Source organism: Drosophila willistoni, chromosome 3R, assembly GCF_018902025.1.
Source record: "Drosophila willistoni isolate 14030-0811.24 chromosome 3R, UCI_dwil_1.1, whole genome shotgun sequence".
NCBI lineage: Eukaryota > Metazoa > Arthropoda > Insecta > Diptera > Drosophilidae > Drosophila > Drosophila willistoni.
In genome coordinates this window covers 29,776,415-29,803,561 of record NC_061086.1, presented here as the reverse complement: position 1 = coordinate 29,803,561, position 27,147 = coordinate 29,776,415, and the positions used below count along the sequence as shown (strand labels likewise).

Genomic DNA, 27,147 nt, shown 5'->3' with positions numbered 1-27,147 from the left:
TGCGCAAGAATCAGTTTCTCACTCAAATGCACTCTCTCCCTAGCCCACCGCATCCAATGCCGCGCTCCCACGCGCGCTTAAGCAAGAAAGAGAGAGAGAGGGCAATTACAAGTGTAAGTGTGTGCGAGAGCGGGAGAGTGCACTGCAGTGAGAGACAGTTCTGCCGTTCGTCGCATGCGCTGAGCGCCTAAGCCGCGCTTCCACGCGCGCTTAAGCAAGAAAGAGACAGAGAGCACTTACAAGTGTAAGTGTGTGCGAGAGAGGGAGAGTGCACTGCAGTGAGAGACAGTTCTTCTTCTGCCGTTCGTCGCATGCGCTGAGCGCCTAAGTGAGAGAGCAAGTAGTACTGCAGTGAGAGAGTGTGGGCGAGAGGGAGAGGGAAAAGTTCTTGCAATTTCTCCCGCTTTCCGATAGAGCTGAGCTTATAAAAGAAGCTGCAGCTGAGGGAGCGCGCATCAGTTGTTGTGCGTGCGTTGCACCGATCGGTTGTGGGCGTAAAAAGTTCTAGCGGCGTAATATAAATTTGGGTAAGTAAAGAACATTTAAAATGAAAATTGTTTATATATTCTCAGGTTGTAAATGAGTTTGCTTCATTGGATTGTCGACGTCTTTAATTCTACCCATATATGTACATAGTTTTATTATATCTGGATAACCAGACATGTTACTTGGTGAGCAAATATTGGTCCCTAATATCAATTCTTTATAACTGGATCTTTTTTCACTTTTCTCTTTTTTGATGAAGATTTTGGCAAAGCGTGGCGGAGTGGAGACAAAGTCATATAGCTTCGGGGTGACACACACACATACATAAAGCTTGGAGAATTTGATTATTCTGTAAACTAATATAAATATATGTGCCTGCTAAAATTTACCACGTTGACTAAACGAAACAAGTGATAGTGAAATGAAAGTTTAATAAAAGTGATAAGAATCGCCGAAATTGGAGTTTTATAATAAATTTAAAGTGCTTAATGATCAGACTATAATAAATCCGAGTATTTAAAAGAAATTTAAATTACCTTCACTTACCTTGTTTAAAAGTTGCAGATTCTTTGTGAAAAATTTTTAAATTAATAGACTTACAGTTTTTCCTTTGATTTTTTGGGGTTCAATGAAATTTTTTTTTATTTATTTATTTTTTTTGTGGTTTATCGTAAGTACTTTTTGAATATTGTTTATTAATGCGTAACAATTACACATATTAAGGAAGGAAGAGTGTGAAAGCCGAGTCAGTTTTAGGATTAGTTACACATTATTTTACAATATTTTCGATTATAGAATTCTGCTCTCTCTTTCTCTTCACTTTCCTACAACATATGAGATGGAAACTGAACATTCAGATATGTGTGTGCATACAGACAGACATAGATACATATATATGTATATATATCCAATTTTTGACTAGGTATCAGACACATACATACTTAGCTTATTGATCAGTATAGAGTTCTATATGTTTAGCTAAACATTTGACTTATTGGTATATTCAGCTGATAGTAAGTTACTCTCTTTTGTTTATCTTGGTAGGTATACATATATATTGTTTATTTCTATTTGGTTGTGGTTGTGTGTGTGTGTGTGTGTGTGTGTGTACAGTGTGCATAGTTCAGTTTTTCAGTTGTTTTCCAATATTAATCATTGGCTTAAAGCTATAAAGCTATTTTTTTCATTTTGTTTTTTTGTTTTTGGTAAAGATTTGTCATTAAATTTTTATGGATTTGTAGACTAGGTTCTGGAATTTCTTGAAATGAATGGAAAGTTGTGTAAGTTGTGGATGTGTGTGATTGGTTATACATTTATAATATATATATATATATATTATTAGCCGTGGACATTTGAACATTTATATTTAGTTTATATTGTATGTTTTGTTTTTGTAAAGAGCTTTCTTTTAGTTTTTTTTGGTATCAATTTAGTTTAATTGTTGGTGCGGTTGTTTTCTTTTTTTTTTTTTGTTGATTAAGTTAGCTAACGATTTGTTTGTTTGTCTGGTCAATAGCCCCTGTATAGAAGTTAACATCAAAGTCGTGTGCCAATGTTCCTATAAACATGTATATTAATGCCTAACGGTTAATACTAATACATGATAATTGGTAAAGTCTCTTTTGAAAAAAAAAAACAACACTGGATGCCTTTCATTACCAATTTTTGTTTGGTTTGTTTTTTTTTTTAGTTAGAATATTTGCCTTACATTGCATTTGCTCAACGATTTTTACAGATATTGGTTTTATTTGGTTTTTTCAATTAGATTTACAGTGCATAATAAGTCAATAGCACAACAGTTCAGCCTAAGAAACCATCACAAAAGTAGAATAACAATCAATAGTAATAATAATAATAATACATATTAACAAAAATTTTCGATTTACAATACAATACGTTACATATACATATATAAAGTTTCATTTTACATCAACCATCAAGTAAATTATAATTATGTTCTTAAGTATTTTGTACAAGTGCATTCTTAGTTTTGGGTTTTTTTAGAGTAACTTTTATTCTATTTATGTATGTAGATATCCTGTAACGAGATAAATGAAATACTTAATTTCAAATTGCAATTTTATGGTAATTTTTTAAAGCTGGTCTAAACTACTCATATTTAGATTGTTTACGTAATGCCTCCATCAAATGCGGTTAAAGCAAACAAAATCAAAGCTTTGTTTGTTTGTTTTGGCCATTTCGGCTCCCATGAGCATGAGCATGCAATTCAATTTAACCCTTCACGCCCAATTACGCTACAAAGCCGGCCAGAATAGTGTTAGCCACCGCCATCACCACCGCTGGCCCCGTGTGGAAAACGGGTCCAGACCCGGACCCGTACCCAGAACAGTGTCAATGTCAAAGTTGAATCTGGCCCAAGTGGAAAGTGAAACTTTTGCCTTCTTTCTGACTTGTTTGGTATGCCAACTGCGTGGGCCAAGCAAAGCCGCAAACAACAAACAACAGCAGCAGCAGCAAAACTACAAAGGCAACGAAACATACAACTTTTGATTGCCAAAAACTGGGGTAAAAATACAAAAAAGATACACAGATCTGGGTCGGCGCTTTGAAATTTGAAAATTTCAATCACGTAGAGTTCTTATACTCTGGCTAAAAGTGTATAAACATTCCAACTGAAAGTTGGCAACGCATGAAATTAAGTATATACATTATTGATAAGCTTGATGGCATGAATAGATATAGTCATTTTCATATATGCATCTGAGCATCTGAATTAATGCCAAGTTTTGGTCTTTTTTGACTTTTATTCTATAGAAAATTATTCAAATGGCTTAAATTGTTGAGCAATTATCAATTGTAAAATAGTTAAACAGATTTTACATAAGAAAAACCTTTAAAAAAATGTCTTAAATATCAAAATAATTTAAAATCAATTCTATCCCAAAGATATAACAATTTATAGACCTAATGTTTTAAAATCAAGACTTTCCCCAAGAATATAAGAATACATTTATGTTCATATTTCCCAAAAAATGTACAAAAGTTTAGTTTCAGATATATGAACCACAGAGAGTAAAGGGAATCCTCATTCAAATCAAACTTAGGTTTGCCTCTTTAATGGGTTCTTCAAGGTTTGATTTAAAAGGATAAAAAGGACAGTTTTCATTTCTTAATATTGAAAACATTTGAAAATCTTTGATAATAGTTGAAAGTAACAAAAATCTTGGGTTATTTATAGAGAAATTTTGAAACGTGGCTACATACGTTTACACTATCCAATTCGATATTCATACTTAAGACATGATAAAGTCTATTGGGCATTTGTAAGAGTATTTGTAGTTCGTGGCTGAAAAATGTAATCATGATCTCTATGTTTGTTACAAATTCAATTCTGAAAAGTTCTAAGGTCGTGCCCAAAAACGATTATTTATAGCGTAAGTTGAACATTTTTTACGGTTTTTCTTTTTTGGGTTAGATATTCTCTGTGGTCTGGCACAAGTACAAGTTTCAATTGACGTATAGTCAGTCGGATGAGGGGGTGGGGTTGGGGAGTGAAAAAAATACGAGTTGAAAGGATTCAATGCATCAGCACACTGCCAGGCTGACAATGGCGGTGAGTGTCAGTCGGGTTGGGGTCAGTTGATAGTAATTGCACATGCATGTTAACCCTAAGCCGCTGACAGGCGCCTCCAGCAGTTGCACGCTAAGCAATTTAACAATTTTACAGACAATTAAACAACAACATGCTTCTACTGCTGCTGTTGTTGTTGCTGAAGCTGGTGCTGATCCGGATCGAGTCTTGCCATGTCCTTCGGCTGAGCTGTCATTGAATTGACTACTACAACGACGATAAAATGGCTAAAATGTACTTGCATCTAATATATCGTATATGCTTCTGCCTCGACCCTCGACCCTCTCGACCCATTGGCACTGACACTCCTTTGCGCCATCTCTGCACTCTCTGCACATAAAATATCGATTAGTTTAATGTTCAAAAATAGCAGCAGCAAGTGGCTCCTAGCTCTGCCTCCCCCCTCAGCCTCTGTTCTATGTTGAGACTGAGGCTGCGGCTGATTCTGTGGCTCTGTGGGGTGGTCCTTACATTTTCTACAAATTGAATTAAAATTGTAAATATCAGAGACGATGGCTCGCAACTTTATGGCCACACAAATCAAATGAACAAAGGTGGCCAATACGCCCCATTGCCCAGGGCCAGAAGCCAGAACGAAAGCCAATGCCAAATGCTGCTCTCGTTGGAAAAAGTTTAACGCGCAACCGGAAAAACTAAAAAAGAAAATACCATAAAATTGCAGAAAAAACCACAAAAAAAAAAGAAACAATAAGAAGAATGTGTATTTATGATGTACGAATGTATGTAAGTATGTATGTATGTATGTATATATGTATGTATGTTTGTATGTATGTATGTAATGGCAATATTGACGCTGCTTTTGTGTTTCACTGTTGCTGCGGCAAATTGTATTCGATTGAGAAAAAGTTTCCCTTTACATGCTCGATTTATTCTTTTAGCACACAGAGGAGCAAAACCGACAAACAATCATTTATGAATCTCGTCTATAAAGGAAGTATGCATATTTCACACACAAGATATTGATGTTATCTCCCTTTTGGTTGGATACACCAACAACAACATAAACTAATCGGTTTAAACTACTTACTATAGTTAGTTGACGTCATATTAAAGTAATGGGGTAAGTTTATACTAGAAAGTGTTTAGGTAAAAACTGGGAAATAGTAAGGAGTCTAAGTCCTACATTAGGAATATGTAAGCATATGTTAATAATGTGAACTTGAAGTCGAAAAGTAAGACCAAAATAGTTCAAAAAACTTGTCAATTAATTTTAATTAGAAACAGTTTTCAGACTGTGAACTATTTTCTACTGAAGAACTAGTTAAACTAATATCATTTGAGTGAGATTTCAATAGCTTATAAATGAAATATCAAATATAAAGTACAAGTAATAAATAGAGAATTTAGTTCTGTATGGCTTGATCAAGATCAATTCCAATTTGCCTGTAGATTTTCTCGTTTTTCTAAGAAGCAGCTTAATCAATTTTAAATAAACTATAGAAAAGTGCCAAATATGTAGATGGGAGGCTATATTAAAAATCTTTTTTCGGGTAAAATTGATTAAAAATAATTTGATTTCGATTTAGTTGTTACTGTCGCAGCTGCTGACAACTTTTCTGTCGCTAGCATTCGATTTTGCATAATAAAAAACTGTGATTTGAATTGATTTGTTGCAATCTGCCTTCGATTTGATTTGCCAGTTGTGTGTTGCACTCTCAATGGGTAATGTTGTCTGGGCGAGGGTGGATGTGGGTGGATGTGGGCGGTGGCATCATGGCATTGGGTATGCAAATGAATGTTCAAGCCGTTTGTTTGCTTAAGTTAGGAATGCGGCGAATGGCAATGGTGGCGGGTGAAGGGCGGGGGGAAAGTCAGAGGAGGAATAGGGAAAGGTTCCTTGGTTAGTTGGTTGCGGCATCTGTCAGTTGGCATTGTTGCGGAATGGTGCGTTTTCTGTCAGTCTGTTTGCCTTCATTACAACTTTAATTGAAATTAGTGTTGAGTTTTCGATTAAGGCCACGCCTTAAATGTTTTCGATAGGCAAATGTTTGTGTCTGCCTCTGACAACAGCATTTCAAACAAGACGTTTAAGTTATTTGAATAGAATTCCCAAAATTAAATACCATCTCTTACGTTACCTCATTTGTGTGATAACAATATATAGGTATATATGCATAAAATTAATAATAAATAAAGTTGGCCAAGGCAATAAAACTTAACTTTTCACATAGACCAACTAAGAAAACTTTTACGTCCTAAACCACTAAACAAAAAGTTTTTCTTGCCACATAGAACTAAGAGTGATTCACCTTTCTCCACATTAACATTAACTGCAAAAGGATTTCATGAAAAATATACTAAATTCATGTCACTAGAGATCTCTAATCTTTCCTTCACGCCCTTTTCATGCGTATACGTAATTTTTGTCCATAATAAGTTGAAAATATTAATCAGCAGTATTATCATTATTACATAAGTATATCTAAAGTTAGGACTAAAGGTCGCCATCCACCACTCACTCGCTCGCTGTTTTCCTCTTTTCTTTCAAATACTTTAGAACATTTTATCGTCGGCTCGTCGCAATCATAATTTCCATCCTTATGAATTTTTAATGAGGACAAAAAAAAAAGCACGGTCTCTGTATAGACGAGACAGATGGGAAAAAAAAGACTCTTCAGCAGTCGGAGCAAAAACTTCATGATACCCTTCATTATAAAAGGGCCGCATTGATAAGCCGCACTCTCATTTATTTCACTACTTTGAGGAGTATTTTCCTTGACTGTTGGAAAATTCTTTCAGTTAATCTTTACACTAACAACAAACACAAGTTTTTATATGATCTGAACGAAATCACAAATCATTCAGATCTATAGTATTCAATATACCCCTTTTATCCCTTATGCAGGGTATAAAAACTTTGCATGCCGCTGTCACTAAATTTTTAATAAGATTCTGGCCTTGAAGAAGCAACTGAACGCCCTGTCCCATTGTCGCAAACAAACATACACAGGAATATACATAACAAAAAAAAGAAAAAAACCAAATTGTCCTTGTATTCAGTTAAGCAAAAATGTATACAAATCTACATATATTTATTTGATTGGTTTTGGGATTTGGATTTCGGTTTTGTGTAACAGCGAAACAGGAAACGGAAATTGTGCGAGACCGATGCGAACATTATGAGGATGAATTTCCATTCATTGAAGCGGAAATGTAAAGAAAAACTTTCACACACACACACATACACACAAGCATCAATATGTATGTACATTAGTTTATTTGTGCATGGCAAATGTTTGATAAATAGATATTGTTGTTATTGGTTGTTAAAAATGTGCTGATGCAGGTCCTTTCGATGTATTCATTGGCTACAATCGATTGAGAATCTTTTCAAATACGTCTTTCATCATCAAGTTTGAAGTCTGCGTTTCTGTCTAATTATAAATTTAAAGCAATTGGCGTAAACCAAAACGAAGGAAGTGTTGAAAAGAAAATGCCGCAAGAAAAACCCTCATTCTGCATAAATAGGCCGGATGTGAATAATAAATAAGGACTAAATAGAAGTAATGAGGGAAAACTGATGAAGGAAAAGCCGCGAACCGGATGCTACACTGCCAGCCATCTTTTCCCTGTTTCATTCTTTTTTTTTTGTTGTATCCTGCAAGCATTTTGAATTGAATTGAGGGAATATTGAATAGAATGAATTTTATGTAATCTGGCGATTCAAGTTTGTAATAGTTAAAGCGAATTGCCCAAAAAAAATAATAGACAAATGGAAGATATCAACTACAGGGAATTATTTCTTCTAAAATATTAAGAGTTTATATTTAGACTTCCATTTTCATAAAACCAAGGCGAATTATGTTTGATTTATTAAAATAGAAAACGTCTATGTATACTTATATTTGGTCGACATTTTCATCCATAATTAGGCCAAATTTCATTGGTTGGGCGAAACCTAATCAATGTTAATCCATTTCTAACGAGCACTCGTTAATGGCAACACACACATGACACACACACACACACACACACACACACACACACACACAAATCACACACTTGGCATCATCATCAAAATGCCAGGCAACTTCCAAGTCATCAAATTGCATGCCAACGTTCTTAACGTTTCTCCCCGTTGTTCTTGTTGTTCTTGTTGTCCTTGTGATGATAATGTGAACATATTAAGGCCATAAACAACTATGACAATATGTATGGCCCGAGATCGAAATGAAAATTAGGCCAGACCAAAAGTGTCCTACCCCCTTTTGTGTGGTAAGTGTTATGAGTAGTAAACTTTTCGTTCAAATGTGTCCAAATACAACGGGTTATTTGCAAATTTAATGAAGTGAAAGTAATAAAGGTGACGAACCATAATGATAAGGAATTGTATATATATACCTCTATAAAAACTAATAAGTTTGCTAGCAGCCCACATTAAACTTGCTCAGTAGGTAAGTGTGTACATTATGATTATTACTTTTGATAATTTCTTATTGTTATAGCCATTAACTGTCAAAGTAACCTGAAGTTACTTTTCATTTCAAAATTTATAAGCAAAAACTCTTAAAAATCTTTCAATAACTTCTCAAATGACCTCACCAAAGATTTTGTAATGAAGAAATAAAAACGGAAACATGTTAATAATTGAATACTGATATTTGTTGTATGCTTTTGCTTGTAAAAATAAAAGTAAATTTATAATATTTGGTTTCTTATCGATGAGAATAAATATTTGTTTTCTTGAAGTATGTGCTAAATGCAATATGACTTCTTTACTTATCCACTTTTCGGGCTCTCTATCGCTGGGCTGGGTTTTTTTCCTTTTTGGCCTCATTTCGTTGAACATTTCACTTGACTCTGGGAGTAGCGCCAGAAAAAAATTTTGTGGCAAATGTTGACAATATATTTTGCGGCCAGACCAGGCAAAGTAGGACACAAAATGTTTTCAGAAAGACCCCCGCAGCAGCCAGAGCAAGAGCCAATAGAGGTTTGTTTGCTTCAGCCTGAATCTGGCTTGTCCTTAGGTATGTTTGTATGTATGTGTGTATAGACATTTAACTGTTTGCTATATTACGGCTTTTATATTGAGTTGTTTTGGACTTATCTAGTTTATGGCCAACTGACAAGAGTGTTTACATTCAAAGGCTCGCGTTGGTCACGTTTCAAATTTCAGGGGTAGCATTTAACTTGGTATACTTTAAACTTTTGCGAACAGATAAACGAACTTGGCCTACTGAAGCTGAAGCAGTTAATATGTAATAAATTATGTAGGTAGGCCAGCATTAAGCAGAAGTAATTGCTAACGAAATGTAAATCACTTGTAAAATGACTTGGCTAAGTGGCATCGGGCATCTATACTGAGTAGTTACAGATAGAGGAGAGCATTAACATAAATTACCTTGCACAATGATCCTTGGGCTCCTTCGAAGTCGACATCGACCGCAACGTGTCAGTGGCAACAAACGCACACTCATGCACAGAACGCACAGGACGAGGAGGCAGAGAGGCAGAGGGCAGGCAGGCAGGCAACTGCAGGACAAATGCAAAGCCAGAGGAATGAAGTGGTTAAGTGGCCGACTTGTATGAAAAGGACGACATGAGACAGGACAAACAGGACAGAAGCACGCACGTAGCAAATTTACAGGATATTTCAGCAGCAGCAAGACGAATCCTTGCACGATTCCTATGTATCTCTTGGAACTGCAGTTGTCGTTGCTCCCCCGGCAGAACCACTACTTCCAGCACCAGCTCCTACTCCTGCGCCTGCTGCTGCTCCTGCTCCGGCTCCTGCTCCGGATGAAGTACGTGAGACACTTGCATGAGTCATTCGCTGGCTGGGCATGGCCGTTGGCGAATCCAAGCTGCCATTGCCGCTGGTTGTAGCCATGCTTGCACTTCCGCTTCCACTTGCAATTGTGCTGCTGGCACGAGTTAAGAACCAACAATCCATAGGCGTTGGCTTGCCCTTCATGATAACGGGGCCTCGATATTCCAGATGAAACGAGTCATCCTGATTGATCTCCTGGCATAGTAGTCTAAAATAAGAGAGCCAGAGAAAGGGTATCTAGTTAGTTGCATTGTTAAAAAGTGCTTGCTTTTATCAACATAAATCTCTTCCCATTTCGCAAGAGAATAACACATTATGTGACTCAGACCTTTGAACATTGAGTTTTGAATTATGGGATTTCGCAATATTTTATGAGCTGCTGATCCAAGAAAATCCACTGCGTTACGAATGTCGACCTGGGTAGTTAAAATATATACGACTTTTTAGAAAATCCATATTAATGGACCAAAGCTGATACAAACTGCAATCAACGTAATGGCATACAATGTTTTAGAGCCCCAAATAAATGTCTCTAAACACAACCATCTTGACAATGATCAAGTTTATGCATTTGGCTAAACCATTTGAGTAACTTCAGTTGTTATTACCAAGTTTATATGCAAGTCCTTCGAACTAGACATTATATTTCGACAAAAACGTATGCCTCTAGAACTGGACTAAACGTTTCGACTCGATTATAGATTCAATTAATATACATTATTTCATTATTTAATATGGTAACTATTTGTTGCCTTTAACGACATTGTATTGTAACATCTTCATGTCGTAAAGTTATGCAAATGTCTGTTTATTATATATTATTGGATTCTATGACTAAAGGACACAAAAAATTTATGGCATACTCACTGTCGAGTGAAATTGCCATTTGGTTGAAAGAATGTACAATAAAATAACAAATTTGTCAGTAACAGCAGCAAAAACATTGACAACAAGGAAAACAAAAAACGACAGCGACAGCAGGGAGCATTTCATTTTTGTTGGTTGAGGTCGCATTTCCGTTTCCGCATCGAACAACCGCAACATTTTATCTGAGCACGAATTCGAGGACTTTGTTGTTGTTGTTGCTGTTGGCAATATTGTAAGTGCACTAATGTGTGTGTGTGTGTGTGTGTGTATGTGTACATTGCATACACATTTAATTCAATATTATTGAAACATTTGGCCGACATATGGCCACAATTTTATTGCCCATGGCAAAAGTTTTTAATTAGCAATGAGTTGATCAGCAAGCAAAATGCACTAAAAGAATTCTCATTTAATGTAGCATACTTAATTGGATGCCATTTTGTGGATTTCCTTGCTGTTAACTTTTATTCCCACACATACATTTTGGGTAAACATTTGCTTACTGTATGCGTTCCCCTATGTAATTTATATAATTATTAGAAGACATCCATTGGGCTAACCATCTCTTAATTAATATTTACCATTTGCGTTTAAATATTTACACATTGCTTAATTGTCAGTCCAAATATTAAATTTGCAAACAAAATGATTTAATGTTGGGTGCCAGCGGGTAATGAATAATTCATGTTCAATATCGATATGCTGTGGAGCCAACAAAACCCAAAATAAATATAATGAATCAACAAGTAAACATTCATCCGAAATTGTCAACGAGACACAAATTGGTGGGGGCAAAATTTAATATACATTGAGTATAATAATTAATTGCAACTGAAATTCGGTAATACATTGAATAATTATTTACATAAGCTAATATAAAATGTAATATACGAAATTGAGAAAACTAAACTGTATATTATCTAATCATAGTAATTCATCAAAGTCTTGATAACTATAAAATTTGTTGCAAATGTCTGTCAGAAATGTTTACATAATTCTAAGGATGAATTTTGTAAAGAAAGGATTTAATAATTAAATTTACAGAATGTCCTTAATTCTTGGACTGAATTTGTAGTGAATGGATAAATGCCATCGATAATGACATTCATTTCATTTTACAGAATAAACTGATTTAACAATTTTTGTAAATATTTGTTATGAAGGTAAAGGTCATTTCAGACTTTTTCACAAGTATAAACGTTTATGATTTATCTCTGGCCTACATTGCCAATTAATTCATTAAATCAAGCCTTACAATCAATAAAATGTTTATGTTTATGCTCGAACAAAGGAATCAAACAATTCCAGGTTCTAGTTAAAACAGTTTTGGTTCGGTTTAAAATAATTCCTTAATAAGTGTTCGGTTTTTCGATACATTTACATTAGGTTTTTGAACCATTTTTGAATGTCAAACAAGAAATATAATTTTGACTGTATCCCATCCATCATTTGGATGAATGTGTTATCAGAAATAATGTTTATCTTCTTTAACGCCTCTTGTTGATTAAAAAATGATTATTTTTATACTTGATAAAAAGAAGACACAAAAAAGACTCCTCCATATTGCTAAAATCTGATTTATGTAAGGTGCAAAAACAAAAACTAAATCCCTCACCATGTATTCATCATGAAATTCTGACTCTTTAAAGTTTGGAAACTGATTAAAAGAAGAAGATTCAACTTAAGAAGAGGTGAATAGGATATAGTTTCCAAAAAAGCTTACAAAAAATGAGCTCATGACTTTATGAATATTTTAAATGACAAGAAGATTCGATAATAGTAAAAATTGTATATGATCAAACATTTTAAGAAAAACTGGGTGAGATGTTATTTTTGAATCGTCCTGATAAGGTCTGTTTTACTTTTTGAAAATATTGAGTTGAAATTCTAGATACCAATGGATTTTAAGCTTGCTAAGTGAATATAGGAAAGTCTGATCTTAAATTGTATTCTCTGTTTAGACTTGATGCTGCTTATTATACTCAATCGATATTTTAAAAATAAACAGTTATGTTTGAAATCTGTTATTTGTCTTTAATAATACCCAATGGGTAAATTGTAGTTTTCGAAATGCATTGCATGATTGAGAAAATCGGCTTGATTGAATTGTCTATGTCAGCTGAATCGAATCGAAAGACAAGAGAATACAAAACAAAGAGTGCATTGAAACAAAAGAGAGAGAGAGAGAGAGAGAGATTTAGCGAGATGGTATAATGCGAGGGAGGGTGGTGGTGGGCCACATCAGGTAAACAGCTGTGCATTAGAATGTTTTGCCTCAGTTGGTTGGTTGGTGGCACTTGAGCGCGGGTGAATTTCCTTGTGCGTAAAATTCTGTTTTCAACAACCTTGTGAAAATTGCAAAGAAAATAAAAATAAAAACGAAATTCATTTAAAGTGGCATTAAAGCAACGAGTGGATGTTGATTCAATTGAATTGATTCAAAGAATACTTGAAGAATGTTTGATTGAGGCTGAAGAGGGATATACGAAACGGACACCTGTTTGCCTATTCAATGGGAACATAAATACAGAAAGACATTTATTTAGAACGGTAATGGCAATTTTTATTTAAAAACCAATCGTTCCTCTGGTTAAGTTTATAGTTGCTTAAAGTGTACATCCATATATGCTGCTTGATTGCCGGCGATTCCATTGTGATTCTTTTGTTTATATTTTTGTTGTTTGAATATTTATAGTTTTCGTGTACATCATTGCCAGCATGAAAAAATCAATACAGAGTAAGAGAGTGAGAAAGGCATACAGCAAAAGAGAGAAAGACCTTTCACTCTCTTTATGCTAACGCTTCCACCCTCAAATAACTGTTCATTCTCTGACTTCATTTGCTCTTTAATGCGAGGAGCCATTACAACGTATTTTGTGAATTTCAATTGTAAAACTTTTCGTTAATTTCTTACTAAATTAAATCAATGTCGTTTCTTGCACTTCGGTGATTTGTAATATGTTTTCCCAGTTGCTCGAGGCATTTCAGCAATTCGTAAGTCAATTAAAACGACAATTGACGTGGTATTGGTTATTGCCATTGCCCCGTCATTTCTACGGCTTCCGGTCACGGGCCAGCCATCAGAAGAATCCAAAGGCCCCACGGCGATACCTGGTCATGGACTATATATTTGAGTGTTTCTTCAATGACACCTTTGAGCAGATTACCCGTAATGGTCTGCAGGATCGTCAGTCTCGTCGCGATGTCCTGGACCATCTCAGTGCCATTATCAAGGGCTGCAGTGAGGGACAGAATATGCCAACCGAAGAGGTTGCTGCATTGGCAGTGATTGCCGCTCTACGTTATCATCGTCTGGCCAAAGAGGACAATGGACAGGTAAGAATGAAATTCCACAAATTGTTCCCACGGAAATTTCATTTTAAATGCATAAATAAAATTCAACTAAAATAATATGCACTTTTTGGTTAGAATGTTTTGTTTCCTTTTGGTATTTATATATATATTTTTTTTTTAACCCTTTTTCTCGTTGATCAAAAGCCTTTGGGCAGTAATTAATTTGAAATTTTGATGAAAAAACTTCTCTCATCTGAATTTTGCTTTCACTTTTACTCTCCCTTAGGTATGCCTCATGGGCAAGTATCACAACATTCTGTACATTGCGTTGCGCACCTGCTGGGATTGGGGAGTACGCGACTCGGAGGTGGTCGTTCAACTGTTGGGTAAGTCAAAGTCATTCCAACTAAATAATTTAATTTATATGCATATGTATGTATATATATATGTGTGTGTGTGTGTGTGTGTCGGGTGTGTGTGCGTGTGTTTGTGTCCTTGTCCTGGGGCGTGGCGCTTTGTTTTGCTTGTTTTAATGAATTTTATGGCAACGCATCAGATTATTATACTGCCAAGGCAAGGCAGTTTTACTTTAATCACGTGTTTCTGCTAATTGCCAAGTGAAATTGCGTTAAGAAAATGGTTACTAAGTGCTTTCATGCTGCATCGTAAAACTTATAAAGTATCTGAAAGGGTTTGCCAGCCAGAGTGTTGTGGTTATGTCTAATTAAAATGCTGCATAAACTTTTACCAAACAAGCAAAAACTACAAAAACAAAATTAATGACAGGCCTGTATCATGGGACGGACATCATCAACAAAAAAAAAAAAAAAACCAGTCTCAGCTCTCATGGCTGTCATATTAGTTTTTCCTTCTTACTTTCATGCCTTAGATGGCTTTTTTGTTGTTGCCATAACTTCTACAACACCAACAACAAAAAAAACCAGTAAAAATTGCTACAAAAAAAGAAATACGATCGAGCAACAAGTCAGTTGAGTAATTAGTTTTTGTGTGTATGCTTTTTTTTGTTGTTTTGCTTTTGTGCGGGGGCGAATAAAAATTTCCATAGAAATTTTGTTACTAGATAATTAAAATTTTCTCCATTTTCTCCATCATTTCCACAGTGGCCATCTATGAATGCGAAAAGACTTTTGAGCGTATATTTTTGGGGGCTCTATTTGGTCCTCATGCTCCACATTTTATTGCTGGATGGCGTAGTGATTTTCTGAATCAGGCAAGCATAAAGTTATATATAGAGCCATATGCACGTACCAGTAGATGATATAATAAATGATTTTCAATTTATCTTTGCAGCATGAGAATGTTCGTGCTATGGTTTACTTTTTGAAGCATGCCACACGGCAAAGGCTCGTGTTACCCGTTTTTATACCGCGCTATGAACAGGAGAGGCAACTCAGGTATGTCTACAACAACAGCAACAACAACAACAACAACAACAACAACAACAACAATATCAACAACTTTGACTAGTCATTCGTGACGAACTAAATGTCTCTCCTCAAATGACATAAATCGACAGTCTTTGTCATTTTAATTGACTCTACAGAACATTCAGCTTTTATTTCTGTGTGTGCTTAGCATTTTAACTTTTCCAACTTAATTTGTTAACACAATTCATATCTAAGAGTCTTATTTTATAGTAAAAACTACGTTGATAAAGTTTAGTTATCTGTTTGGTTCTATTTTCATTCTTTTATTAACTGGGTTTGTTTGTATTTGCTAAGTAAGGTCAAGTCTTCTTTTAGTTAAACTACAAACAGTTGCAATTTAGAACTAGTCTTGGATCTTGCTTTTCGACAGACAAATAAAATAGTTAGTCAGTCAACAATAAAAGCTCTTCCTGCTGGCCACAATATATAAGTTTTTTAAGCTTAATTGTTTCCTTTTATAAGTGTGTATAGCAATTTCTTTTTCACACTTTATTTATAATAATAGTCAAACCATAAAAGTTATAGTCGTGGCAAGGGCATTTTTTAATAGAAAACTTTAATAAAATAACAAACAAGTTAGAACTTCTTTAAAAAGATTTAAAATGTCATCTTATAGAAATATATTTTTCTTAATTACACCTAAAAATTTCTTGACTGGGACTCATTTTAAATGCATAAATTCATTGCAAAACATGACCCACAATTACAGCAAAAACAACAGTAATAGGCAGACTGAGTCCCATTAATACCTTATAGAGAGAGAGAGAGAGAGACAGAGACGAATACTAACAACAGAGAAACAGAACAAATTGCATATAAAAGGATTTTAATTAAATTAATACATATTACATCAGCCATTGTGTGGTATGTGTGTGTGTCTGCCATAATTGAGTAAAAGATGGCGACACTTTACATACACATACATATATAACGCACAGTTACTCAGTTACTACTCACACACACACACATACACATTAATTTAAACAATGGCCGCTACGACTCTCAATCACAACAGATGCTTGGCTCCTCGGGCTTCTGTGTGTGTCATGTATAATTAAGATTTTCACTTTCAACATGAATTTCAGCACGGAGGTTGTCTCATTTTCAGTGTTCTCTTTCGTGCTTGTTGTTTCCGTTCTTTTTTTTGGCTTGAGATTTATGAACATTTTTATATGTGTGTGTGTGTGTGTGTGTGTGGGTGTGTGTGGGTGTGGGTGTAAGCGATAAGCTGAAAACCAACTGGCAGCAATGCAAACCTTTGTTATTTTGGCTTTGTTTGGCAGCACTCCGGAGGATTAAAGTCAAAAATGCGTGTAATAAGCGCACAAAGCTTTAGCCCAGGACACGCCCACAGCCGCACATACACCACGGCCACACCGCCTCACCGCACCACAACAAAAAACACATACATTGACATACATATGTACATATGTCTAAACATATATTCTTATACAAACACAAGACAAAAACTGACTGGCAAAACATTAAGACGACATTTATGAAGCCCTCACGCAAACAGCAGCGACTGTTAATAGCTCTAAATATATGTGTATATGTATGAACGTGTGTGTGGGAGTGTGTGTGTGTGTTTGTTTGTATTAGAATTGCAGACACAAAGGCCAAACAATGTGACAATAAATATTTTGGCCAAATGCCCCTAAAACTGTATAAATCACTGTATATGAAGGAAAGAAACTGCCAACACACACACATAGCAAATACTTGACAGAAGTCAGAGTATAAAAATGATTATGAAATTGAAACATATATTAAATATAATACATAAAACTGGAACATGTATTGCTCTTTCTTTACATTGATTTCAAGTATACTTAGAAAAGTCTTTACCTTTTTTTTTTCAACTCAAGTTTGGGTTTTTGTTGAACAAAAAAAAATTTAATTTGTCAGTCATCTTGTTAAATTGTAAATGTTTGATTTGCGTCAACAAAAATCTTGGATTCGGATGTTACATAAGCTGATGGCTAAAAGCATCCATTTGCCATTGCCTACTTATTGGGGATTGTTGCTTTTGTTGTTGCCGTTGCTGCTGCTGCTGCTGCTGTTGCCTTGTAGCAATTGCAAATGTCTTGATCCTTCATGTCACACGCTTTTATCGCTTCTAATAAAACGCAAATGAATTCGCAGAGGCAATTTGCAGGCGTGGGTGGCTCAAAATATGCTTATCGCCTGCTTCACCTAATGTACACAAGTGTGAGAGAGTCACCTGCATATATGTGTCTGTGTGTGTGTGTGTGCGACTGAGTGGCTTCCGGTTTATTGCGGTTTCTCTCGTTTTTTGCTTCATAGTCTTTTATTTGCCTACTTTTATGCGTAGGCACACAAATACATGTATGTATGTGCGAGTAAATGTTCATGGGTGTGTGTGAGTATATGTGTATGTGTCTCTCCAAAGTATCGCAAACTGTTTTAAGTGCATTGTACATGCTAATGCCCGAATGGAGAAGAAGACAACCCAAAGGCTAAAAAAAATCCATATTACATATCTTTAGCTGTTCGGGCTCAAAAGTCTCAGGGTATATTGAAATTATTCCTCATCATAATTAACAGAGAAAAAAAAGAAGACCTAATACAAGGGGGGAAAATCAGATGCTAATTAAGCATTAGCTTATAACCGAAATTCCTTTAGATAAAATATCCCAAAATAAGACCAAACTGTATTTAGGGTATCTAGAAAACGTATGCTTTGTCATTTTTTTCCTTTGTGGGGGATGGAAAAGTCAACTACATGTGAAAGTGAATGAGGAGGAGACGTTTGAGAAGCTGGCTAAATGTGCAGAAGCAAGCAACAAGCGAGCAGACTAATTGTACGTGCTTCTACACTCAAGATAAATCCCAAGCAAGAATATAAAAAAAACGAAAGGAATTTATTGCTGAGCTTATAGATTTGGTGGAAAAGCAGCTTACATTTAAATTGCTTTGTTGGCATTCTTTTTCAATATTTTCTATGATATTCAATCGATTGCCCAAAAAGTACACCATTTAATTTCTCCAAGTGTATTTGCCTGTTTCAGTGTGGGTACCATATTTGTGTATGTATGTGTGTGTGTGTGTATGTATGCTGTAGGGTGTCGTTTATCTGCCTATTAAAGCCAACTCTGTAAATGTCCATTTAAGTTGCCCCAAATTGTGGCCTAAAAGCAACAGACTTTTTGACATTTTAACCAAACACTTTTCTCCCACTTTTGCAGATTTATAGATGTGCCCATTGAGTCCTGTGGACGTTCTTCACCCTTGCGTATTGCTTTGCAAGCATCTTCACCGGAATTACTGCTCATACTGCTCAGGTAAGTAAGAATTGCAAATGGGGGCGAAAAGCAAGGTACTTCAATTAGCGCGAAATATGCAAAGCGTTCGGCACTTGGCGCATCCGCAATGAATGCAACAGCAAAAAGAAACTACAAGACGCTTAGCATAAGCAAGTGGACGACGTAAACAAGTCAAAAGTCGAGGCAAGAGCCCGGAATTATCATCATAAATATATGAGAAAAAGGTCGTTGCCAAAGCGAATTTGCATCACAAGGCAGTAGCGTCTCCGTTCTGTCTCATGGTCGGAGGCAGCTTAGTTCAACTCAACTCAAGCAGCAAGACAACAGCAAGTTCAGAGTGAAGGAGAATCATAAATTTATATATAAACGCCCACAGTTTTCGTATAAGTTTTTCAATTCCAACCCCTCCCCCGTTCCTTCTTCATTCGATGCCCTTGAATCCACTTGCGACTTAGTCTCTACTAGTTTTTTTTTGGTTGCCTGGCCATTTATTATTTTCAAAGTTGATATGGCGCGACCCTTTTTAGTTGTAGCTGCATTTGTCTGCTGCATCTGCTGCCACGCCTCATAGCTTGTCATAGTTTGTATTTTGTTGTTGCTATTGTTTTTCTTTTTCTTTTAATTTTTGTTTTGCTCTTCTTTCACTTTGGCAATGGAATCTGTTACTATGAATCTGTATCTGGCTCTGGCGTTTTCAATTTTTGATGCAATGCCAAAAAAAGAAAAACGAATTTTTGCATAAAATGCAAACAATTGATTGCAAGCCAAAAAGGGCGCATCGAAAGCACGAAAGATGTGAAATATTTTTACCAATATAACAGAGATGTGCATTTTTCTTCAATGTCCAAAATTGATTTTTTTTTTCCCAACCATGAACGAAAGTGAATTGAACAATCAGTTTCAAACTACGGAATGCCAGCTGGTTTGAAAACTTTGGACCTTTTTTTTGTTTTTGGTAGAAAAGAAACTTTAATTTGTGATTGATTACCCTTTGGATTATATTATAAAAAACTTCTACAAATTCCACAGTTTTCTGTATAATATTCTTTTTCCTACGGTTATGGAGGTAAATTGATTAAATTTATACAAAAAAAAAAGAACTTTTAAAGTTTCAATTATCTGAATTATAATTTAATTATCTCTGCTCATATGGGTTCACATTTGCCTTTGATGGACGACCCTTATGGAGCTTCCTGCTCACATATGTATATGTATATTGTGTGGCAACCTTTTTATATAGACCCTCATATTTTTGGCTACAAAATGGCCTTAATTACAGATTAACAGGCTTATGTGTATGCCTGCTGGACAGTTTTTATATTGCCGTTTATTGTTAATAATCGATTGATGGGTAAATAACCGCCCATCTGCATATGCCATACATCGGATGAGCATCGTTTTCACTCTTATTGCTTTTGATTTTTTGATGCTGACGCAAAATTCACATCAGATACATTTATTTTGTTCCTCTTTTGTGTGTTTTAATTTGCGTTTCGCTTTTCGCTTTGCTGCATTTTATTGGAAATTGCCTCATAAAATATGCAAATTGCCACGTTCAGTTGTATTTGGCGACCTCTGCCCCTGCCCCTCTTTCTCTTAGCATCACTCAGCTCACTCTCTGATGTCCTCTCGTTTTTACCCCTATGGAGTGTAGAATGCTTCTGCTCGTGAGCGGAATTGATTTACTTGAACAATATTTAAATGATGCCAAAACAAAACATATAAATTATAAAGCTTATCAGACGCAATATGCAAATATAAAATGTAATATATTTCGTGTGACAAACATTTTCAATTTAAAAAGTGACGCTGTGTTACCGCCATTTTGCCAATGCCACACGACACATGCCACAATTTGCAGTTCATTTGCGATTTTGCCTCACACACAACACTCTACATGGTGTGTATATATTGTATTGTACATATAGTAAGTATACGCACCGTTGTCCACACACCCGCCCGTTGGTCCGTCTATCTGTCCGTTGTTGTGGGTATGTCTCTCTCTCAGTGTGTGTGTGTGTGGTTATATGATATTGTGCAAGTGACAGGGGCAGCAACTACACAACCGCGAGCCATGTCTGTCTATTATTTCATTTGCACTTGTATATCTTTGTATGTGGCTGGGTGTGTGGGCGTTTATCAGTGCTCTAAACATTATTACCCGTTTACCAACAATGTCGTCTACAAATTCTATTTCAGCTCCTTGTCCTGCACTTCCATCATTTCCTTTTTCTCCCACCCACACACACACACACACACACAAAACCGCAGGGCAACTAACCACATACGTGCCTTTAGTCCTTTACATCCTTATGTATATATTGTACCCATTATCATTACAGATATGGCGCTGCACCGCAACCACCCGATGGTGGAGCTTCTGTGATTATATCACTGCTCGACAAACTCATTGAGAACGGGCGCAATTACAGTTGCGAACTGGTTTTGTGTCTAAGGATTTTGTTGCGTAATGTAACCATGATTGAAATGCCTTTCAAGGTGAGTACAATTGTGAAAGAGAAGTGCAAAAAACACTTCTTCCTTTCATTAATCCACTCAAATTTACCACTCACCAAGGCATTCATTCAAGCAAACTAATGAGATCTAAAGAGACATTCGACAAACGAAACTCTTTGAATATCAAAAGGTTTAAATTATAGTAAAACAAGGAAACAGATAATTCTTTTTAAAATTTTTCAACAAATACTAAATCTTAATCTTAAAATATGTTTTCTTTTGCATTAAATTTGTTACAAAGAACACTCCATATTAAGTGAATCTCAGAAATTTCAAGAGTATTTATCTAAAATTACTGTGAACATAATAACTTGAAAAAGTTGCTCAGTATCTAATATTTAATTTGATTGACATGGAACAAAAGTTGAAAGAACTTAACATTGCTCAGACTTTTATCGGCTTTATTGTTCATTTTAATCTCAATTCTTTTTCAGCCCATTTTATACGCAGTACGGCGCGAAATGTTCTTTGAACGCTATGGACGTTTGCTGATGGACAAAATAATTTTCAATGAGCAGGTCTATGGTGTGCCCACACTGCGACATTTATGCCGGTAATTATCAACTTTGAACTGTCATTTTGCTGGCCAGCAAAGAGGGAATTCTCATTTAAGCACTTGACTTTGTGACTAACAATGTGAAGGACTGTCAGCATGACAGACAGACAGACCGAAAGAAAGACAGTTGAAGGCACTCAAAGTACTGACGTCTGAAATAAGTTTTACTTTTTATTCAATTACTTTGGCTTAGTCTTCTATTGCTGGTGTTTCTGGGTTCGCTACGCTTGCTTAACTTTCTACGGACGCCGAATTTTGTGATAAGCCCAAAAAATGAAATAAACACACAGGAGTTGGTAAAGAAGGTCCATCGAGATGGAGATGGAGATGGAGATGAGCAGCTGACTGAATGCTTGCTTGGCTGACTAGCTGAATGACTGACTGACTGACTGACAACTTGACAAACGATTTTGTTTTGGGGTTTCTTGCTTAGCCAAACTGACAACTTCGCCTGCCTTTGTCATGTGGCTTAGTTAATGCAAGTTTTGCTCCTTGTTCCTTTATGTTTGTATTAAGCATATCAAGCAAAGTCTGGTCCCCAAGAACTTTTTGCCCGCATGCCTTGTTAGTTTCCATTACCACCCCCCTGAATAGAGCTAAAGTTAATGAATTAAATTGAATTTCTTGGCAAATTTGATTAGTATTTAATCGGCAAGTTACTAGCAGGCCTATTTATCTAATTTAATAATGTTGTCAAAGTGACAAAAAAAAAGCCCGAATAGAGCCTTTTGCAAAGACATTGTAGCTGCCGTTAATATGTCTTCTAACTAGGAGATATACACATACTCTATACCAAATATATAGATATTTGTTTACCGAGCACTCCCCAACCATGCCGCCATGCAAATATTTGACTTCATCTGCTTGTGTGCTCGCTGCTCTCTGAACACGTCACAAAATGTACACCAAGTTTGACCCTTCTCGCTTGCTGACTCTTTGCTTGTTTTCGCCCGTCCGTATATGTTTTTCTTTCCTCACCAAATGTTTGTGCTATGCCAACTGGCGAAGCGAATGGAAGATGCTTTTCCAAGTACAAACAGTGGACAATCAATCTTTGATCGATGATTTCACTAAAGAAACAGACGCATGTCAGACGAAAGTTGATTTCCGATAAGAACTTAAGGAAAAACGAATAGGTTAAAGTTCAAAGAACATTCGGTCCAGAAAGTTTTCAATCTGCTTCCTTTTTTGTAATCAAATTGTCATCTTTTTGCCGTAGTTGCAGCTGTGAATTCAAAGTGAATTCTTTAGAGCCATTTTTTGTCTTACTTTTCATAAGAATACTTTTATAGGATTATAATAAAAAAACAAAGGAGACTAGACATATGTAGTTTTAATTAAAGGTAAATAAGTTATAATAAAATAAGTTTTTAACTTGTCTAACTGAATCCATTTAAATAGTTTTCTGAGAACATTTTCATCAAAATATGATATTGCAATTATTGCATAGCTGACTCTGAACTCTAGCTGATTGTCTAATAAACTTTATAAATATTTTGACTTTTTATTGTTTTACGCAAACTCAAACTAAAACCACATAGATTAAAAAGTATCTAACATTTTGCTAGCTGTCTAGATTCACCTCATAATGCCAGTAAGAATTCGAGAAAATTTTGCCATTGTGATGAAAATAAGGAAACAACAAATTCTTGCTTAAAAGTTGAGAATTTTTAGTGCTTTTCGGCATCGTCTACAGGCGATTAGCATGCCATTAAGTTGCTACTGTATTTTATGAAATTTTATGACACCAATTTGTGTGTGTGTGTTGGATGCTTTTTCGGGGTGGAGAACTTTTTGGACAGGTTTTCTTTTTTCGGCGGTTGTTTGTTAGTACCACTTTGGGGCAGACACTTGGCTGCTACCATGCTTCACATACCTATTTCAACTGAACTTTTTGTGCCCCTCTAAAAGCTTTCACTATGGCCTCAAAGTGATCTGATTGCCGGCAAACGAATGCTGAGCGGAATGGCGGAGGGTCTTAACTCGAGTGCGAAAGAAAGAAGCAGGCACAATATCCGCTACTTAAACTTCTCCCTTTAGTTTTCTTTACTGCGTGTGTCGCAACAACAACAACAACAAAAAAAAAAAGGAACCTCGGCCAAAGTTTCCTTTTTTTATTTTTGCTCTTTGTTACAACAAAAGTTTTAAGCACATGAAGTTTGCTGTGCGCAGCGATTTTTTGCTTCCCGTTTTTTCCTTTCAGTGTAAGCTTATTTTTTGTGAAACTTAAATTAATTTATGAAATATGCCGTAAATGTTGACAGAAAGAAAAGGATGAACTCTGGCCCTAACTTAGACTATCTGATGCACAACTTTTTGTAGTAAATTTCTGTTTTTACATGTATAATACTCGTAAAAATTTTTGATGGGAAGGAATTTATATTAGATTTACTGTAATTGTTACTAACATTGATTAATTTTCCTTATTTGACTTTGTCAGATGTCGTATCCGTGATGTCCTGCGACAGCATAATCAATTGCCCAATGGTATTGACACATTGAGATTACCCAATCGGCTGCAGCGATATATTGACCTAACAGAGGAATTGGATGGTCCTGGCTCACAGCAAGAGGAACGAACGGAGTCCAATAAAGCCCGTAACAACAAACCCATGCAAGGACTCACAAATGCCATGCACAGATTAGACACCATAAGCAGTGCCGAAAGCGAGGATGAAAGTGAGAATCAAGGACAGTTGCTGGAACCAGTGACGGATGCAGAAAAGGCTGCGGTTGCCGCCTTTGTGGCAACTGCGGATGGAGCCATTACCGAGGAGGCCAAACAAGCGGCAGTGGCTGCCTATCTGGCAGTCAGCAATGAAACTGAATCCTATGACGGTCAGGCATGTCCCTTCGATCAACTTAGATAACCAGAGAGTAGACATAGACATATAGACTCACCGATAAGTGTCCGCGCTGACATTAATACGGCCGGGCACACCGGTCGTCTCGGTGCGGCTAGTTAGGTTAACGGTATTGCCAAAGAGACAATAACGTGGCACTCGATTGCCGATGACGCCTGTCACCACTTCGCCCGAATGAATGCCAATGGTGATTTGCTGTAACAAAAAAAAAAAAGAAAGAATTCATTTTATAAACATCAGTTAAAAATTAGAAAATAAATCTGCTCTTTAAGCAACAAAGTTTACCAAGTGTCCGAACACCATTATACATACATATATTCCGCTAATAAACTTTCTCTGTTTCGTAGATAAACTTGAAGGAGCAAGTTCTCTGTCTCTCTAACTAAGGGATTGAAGGGCCAAGGAAGGAGAGTTTTGGCAACCGCATCACAATTCTAGCAAGTGAAACCAACGAAAACTTCTCCACCAATTACTTGGGGAAAAAGTTGCAGCAGCAACCAAAAGTTTTCTTTAATTAAATTTTAAAAGCGAAATGAGCTGCGGCTTTAGCAGCAAAGACCTAAATCTTGGTCATCCATTTGTTGCTAAGTATGTAACTAGGTGACGAAGCCAACACCAAAGCCCTTGGCCAAGTGTGAACATGTGAAACTGTGTAAGGACTATGAAAACAAAGAGGAATTACATGAAACTATTTAATTGCTAGAGCAGAAAGCAGAGAGCTGCCATGAAATGTGCAAATAAGTCAAAGTAAATTGTACAAAAACCAGGCAAAAAAAAACACAAAACTTTAGCCAAATCCATTTCGGAAAATAGAGTAAACGAAATTAAATCAGTAGCTAGTAGCCAGTATCCAGTAGACCATATGGTCGGTCAGTTGGCAGAATGCAATTTTGATAAATGATGCCCAGAGTCGTCGGAGCAAACAAAAGTCAGTTATTTTTGTTTATGCTGTGCTATTGTTTTTCTTGTTGACTGTTGAGGAGGAGGAGCACTTAGATGGGTCCATAAAAACTACTCAACTAATTTAGAGTTTCTTTTTTCTTTGCCATGTTTTCGATACAGTAATTTACTTCATTTCAACTTCTTCTGTGGCAAAAAGGAATAATAGAGAGAGACTGAACCACACATAAAGTATATTGGAAAAACTCCAGTATGAACAATCGTATCAATATTTATTGACTGCGAACGCAGAAAACAACCGAGAAAACACAGCAACGATAAAGAAAGCAAACGAGTACATTTTTTTTCTCTTTGCAATTTTTTGCCCTGAATAAACTCCATTTCCATTGGCATAATTGGCTCGATAAATGCCTTGGCCTTCATTGAGATAGCTTGTTTTTTTGTTCCTTTTTTTCTCTCTTCTTTCATTTCACAAAATTTAATGAAGCGCAAAATGACAAAAACAGAGGACACTATGCAACAGGCACGTCATCGATGCGAGGGTTGTATGATACAAAAAGCAATCACAAATTGGTTACAAAGATGGAAAAGTATATAAGTTATGAGTGAGGTAAAATGGCAATTCAGGAGAGTTGAAGTGTCTCAAACTCGAAAGATATTTCAATTAAAATGTTTAAAATTAACATCTTTTCATGAATTGTTAACAATATTGATTTCATAATCGAAAACATAACCTGGGATAGATATGGCAGTTCCCCAATTCTCCACGTCTTTCTCTGGTCGTGATGGTTAATTGCATTTCAGACTATCTATCAATATGCAAGTACAAGTCTGACTATCGATATAGTAAGTCTGACAGGACATACAAGTCTGTGGCAAATGAAATGAAGGAGGAACCAACGAATATTCACGATGACGGGAACGACGATGACGATGTGGATGACTATGTGTTTCCGGCTCCATAACCAAAAGCAATCAGTCAAATTTGAAATACTGACAACCGCAAAAGTTGACTGCACCACCCAAGCTGAGGCAGTGTGAACCGAGGTTCGGGCCGGGCCAGGGGATAGTGGTCTAAAGAGATGAATGGCTAGAGCAGGAGGAGGCACATACCACCACACAGTTTCTTGAAGTAAGTAAGATGCGAAAGCGAAAAGGCAATGGAATTTCTAGCAAAAAAAAAAAGAAAGAAACCCACAAAAAAAAAAGGAAAAGTAAGAACAAATTTTACAATAAAGCCAAGTGACATGAGCATGAGCATTCGAGGACGAGATGTTTTTCTCTCTCTTTCTGTATGTATTTATGACACACGCACACACACACACACACACACACAGTTACACATACTCAGGCACAAAAGTGACTGACAAGCCACAAGCATTGTCCACACGTACAATACTGTAATTGTGAAGGATGCCATCAAGTGGGGTAAGTGGGGCAAGGGAATCCGCATACTCGGCCTCGTCCTCTGGATCAAGTATATCTTTCTCTATGCACGTATATACATACATATATATATGGCTCTGTGTGTGTCCCAGTGTATTT

General features: G+C 36.2%; 2 protein-coding genes and 1 long non-coding RNA gene across 6 annotated transcripts in view; 2 read left to right on the top strand and 1 right to left on the bottom strand.

Moving 5' to 3' along the window:
* The first annotated feature begins 469 nt into the window (after window positions 1-469).
* On the top strand, window positions 470-943 carry LOC124459693. 2 transcript variants are annotated; one of them, XR_006953732.1, is made up of 3 exons: window positions 472-512; window positions 573-671; window positions 746-943. It is a non-coding gene; the product is annotated as an uncharacterized LOC124459693 (long non-coding RNA). The 2 variants fall into 2 exon arrangements; XR_006953731.1 differs by having other exon boundaries at window positions 470-671.
* Window positions 944-9,217: 8,274 nt separating this feature from the next.
* The window catches only part of LOC6649546 (guanylate cyclase soluble subunit beta-1), a 40,500-nt gene continuing 22,570 nt past the window's right edge, over window positions 9,218-27,147 (bottom strand). For both annotated transcript variants that reach the window (XM_023179784.2, XM_047009203.1), the window contains exons 16-17: window positions 24,740-24,897; window positions 9,218-10,077 (exon numbers count right to left, since the gene is read on the bottom strand). In XM_023179784.2, the coding sequence (XP_023035552.1) occupies window positions 9,726-10,077; window positions 24,740-24,897 (510 nt within the window). In that variant the 3' untranslated portion in view covers window positions 9,218-9,725. The remainder of the gene's footprint in view (window positions 10,078-24,739; window positions 24,898-27,147) is intronic.
* On the top strand, window positions 13,126-25,054 carry LOC6649547. 2 transcript variants are annotated; one of them, XM_023179785.2, is made up of 9 exons: window positions 13,126-13,286; window positions 13,707-14,072; window positions 14,317-14,416; window positions 15,152-15,261; window positions 15,342-15,445; window positions 18,688-18,783; window positions 21,108-21,264; window positions 21,717-21,835; window positions 24,279-25,054. In XM_023179785.2, exons 2-9 carry the CDS (start codon window positions 13,854-13,856, stop codon window positions 24,706-24,708), a joined length of 1,335 nt encoding a protein of 444 aa, XP_023035553.1. In that variant the 5' UTR covers window positions 13,126-13,286; window positions 13,707-13,853; the 3' UTR covers window positions 24,709-25,054. The 2 variants fall into 2 exon arrangements, with proteins under 2 accessions (XP_023035553.1, XP_002071998.2); XM_002071962.4 differs by lacking the exon at window positions 13,126-13,286 and having other exon boundaries at window positions 13,695-14,072.

What these genes read in the sequence shown, in the direction of transcription:
- LOC6649547 (XM_002071962.4), top strand. Translation starts at nt 13,695, where the DNA reads ATGTTTTCCCAGTTGCTCGAGGCATTTCAGCAATTCGTAAGTCAATTA. An exon ending in GAACAGGAGAGGCAACTCAG is followed by an intron (nt 15,446 to 18,687) that starts GTATGTCTACAA and finishes CCACTTTTGCAG; the next exon opens with ATTTATAGATGTGCCCATTG. An exon ending in ACACTGCGACATTTATGCCG is followed by an intron (nt 21,836 to 24,278) that starts GTAATTATCAAC and finishes TGACTTTGTCAG; the next exon opens with ATGTCGTATCCGTGATGTCC.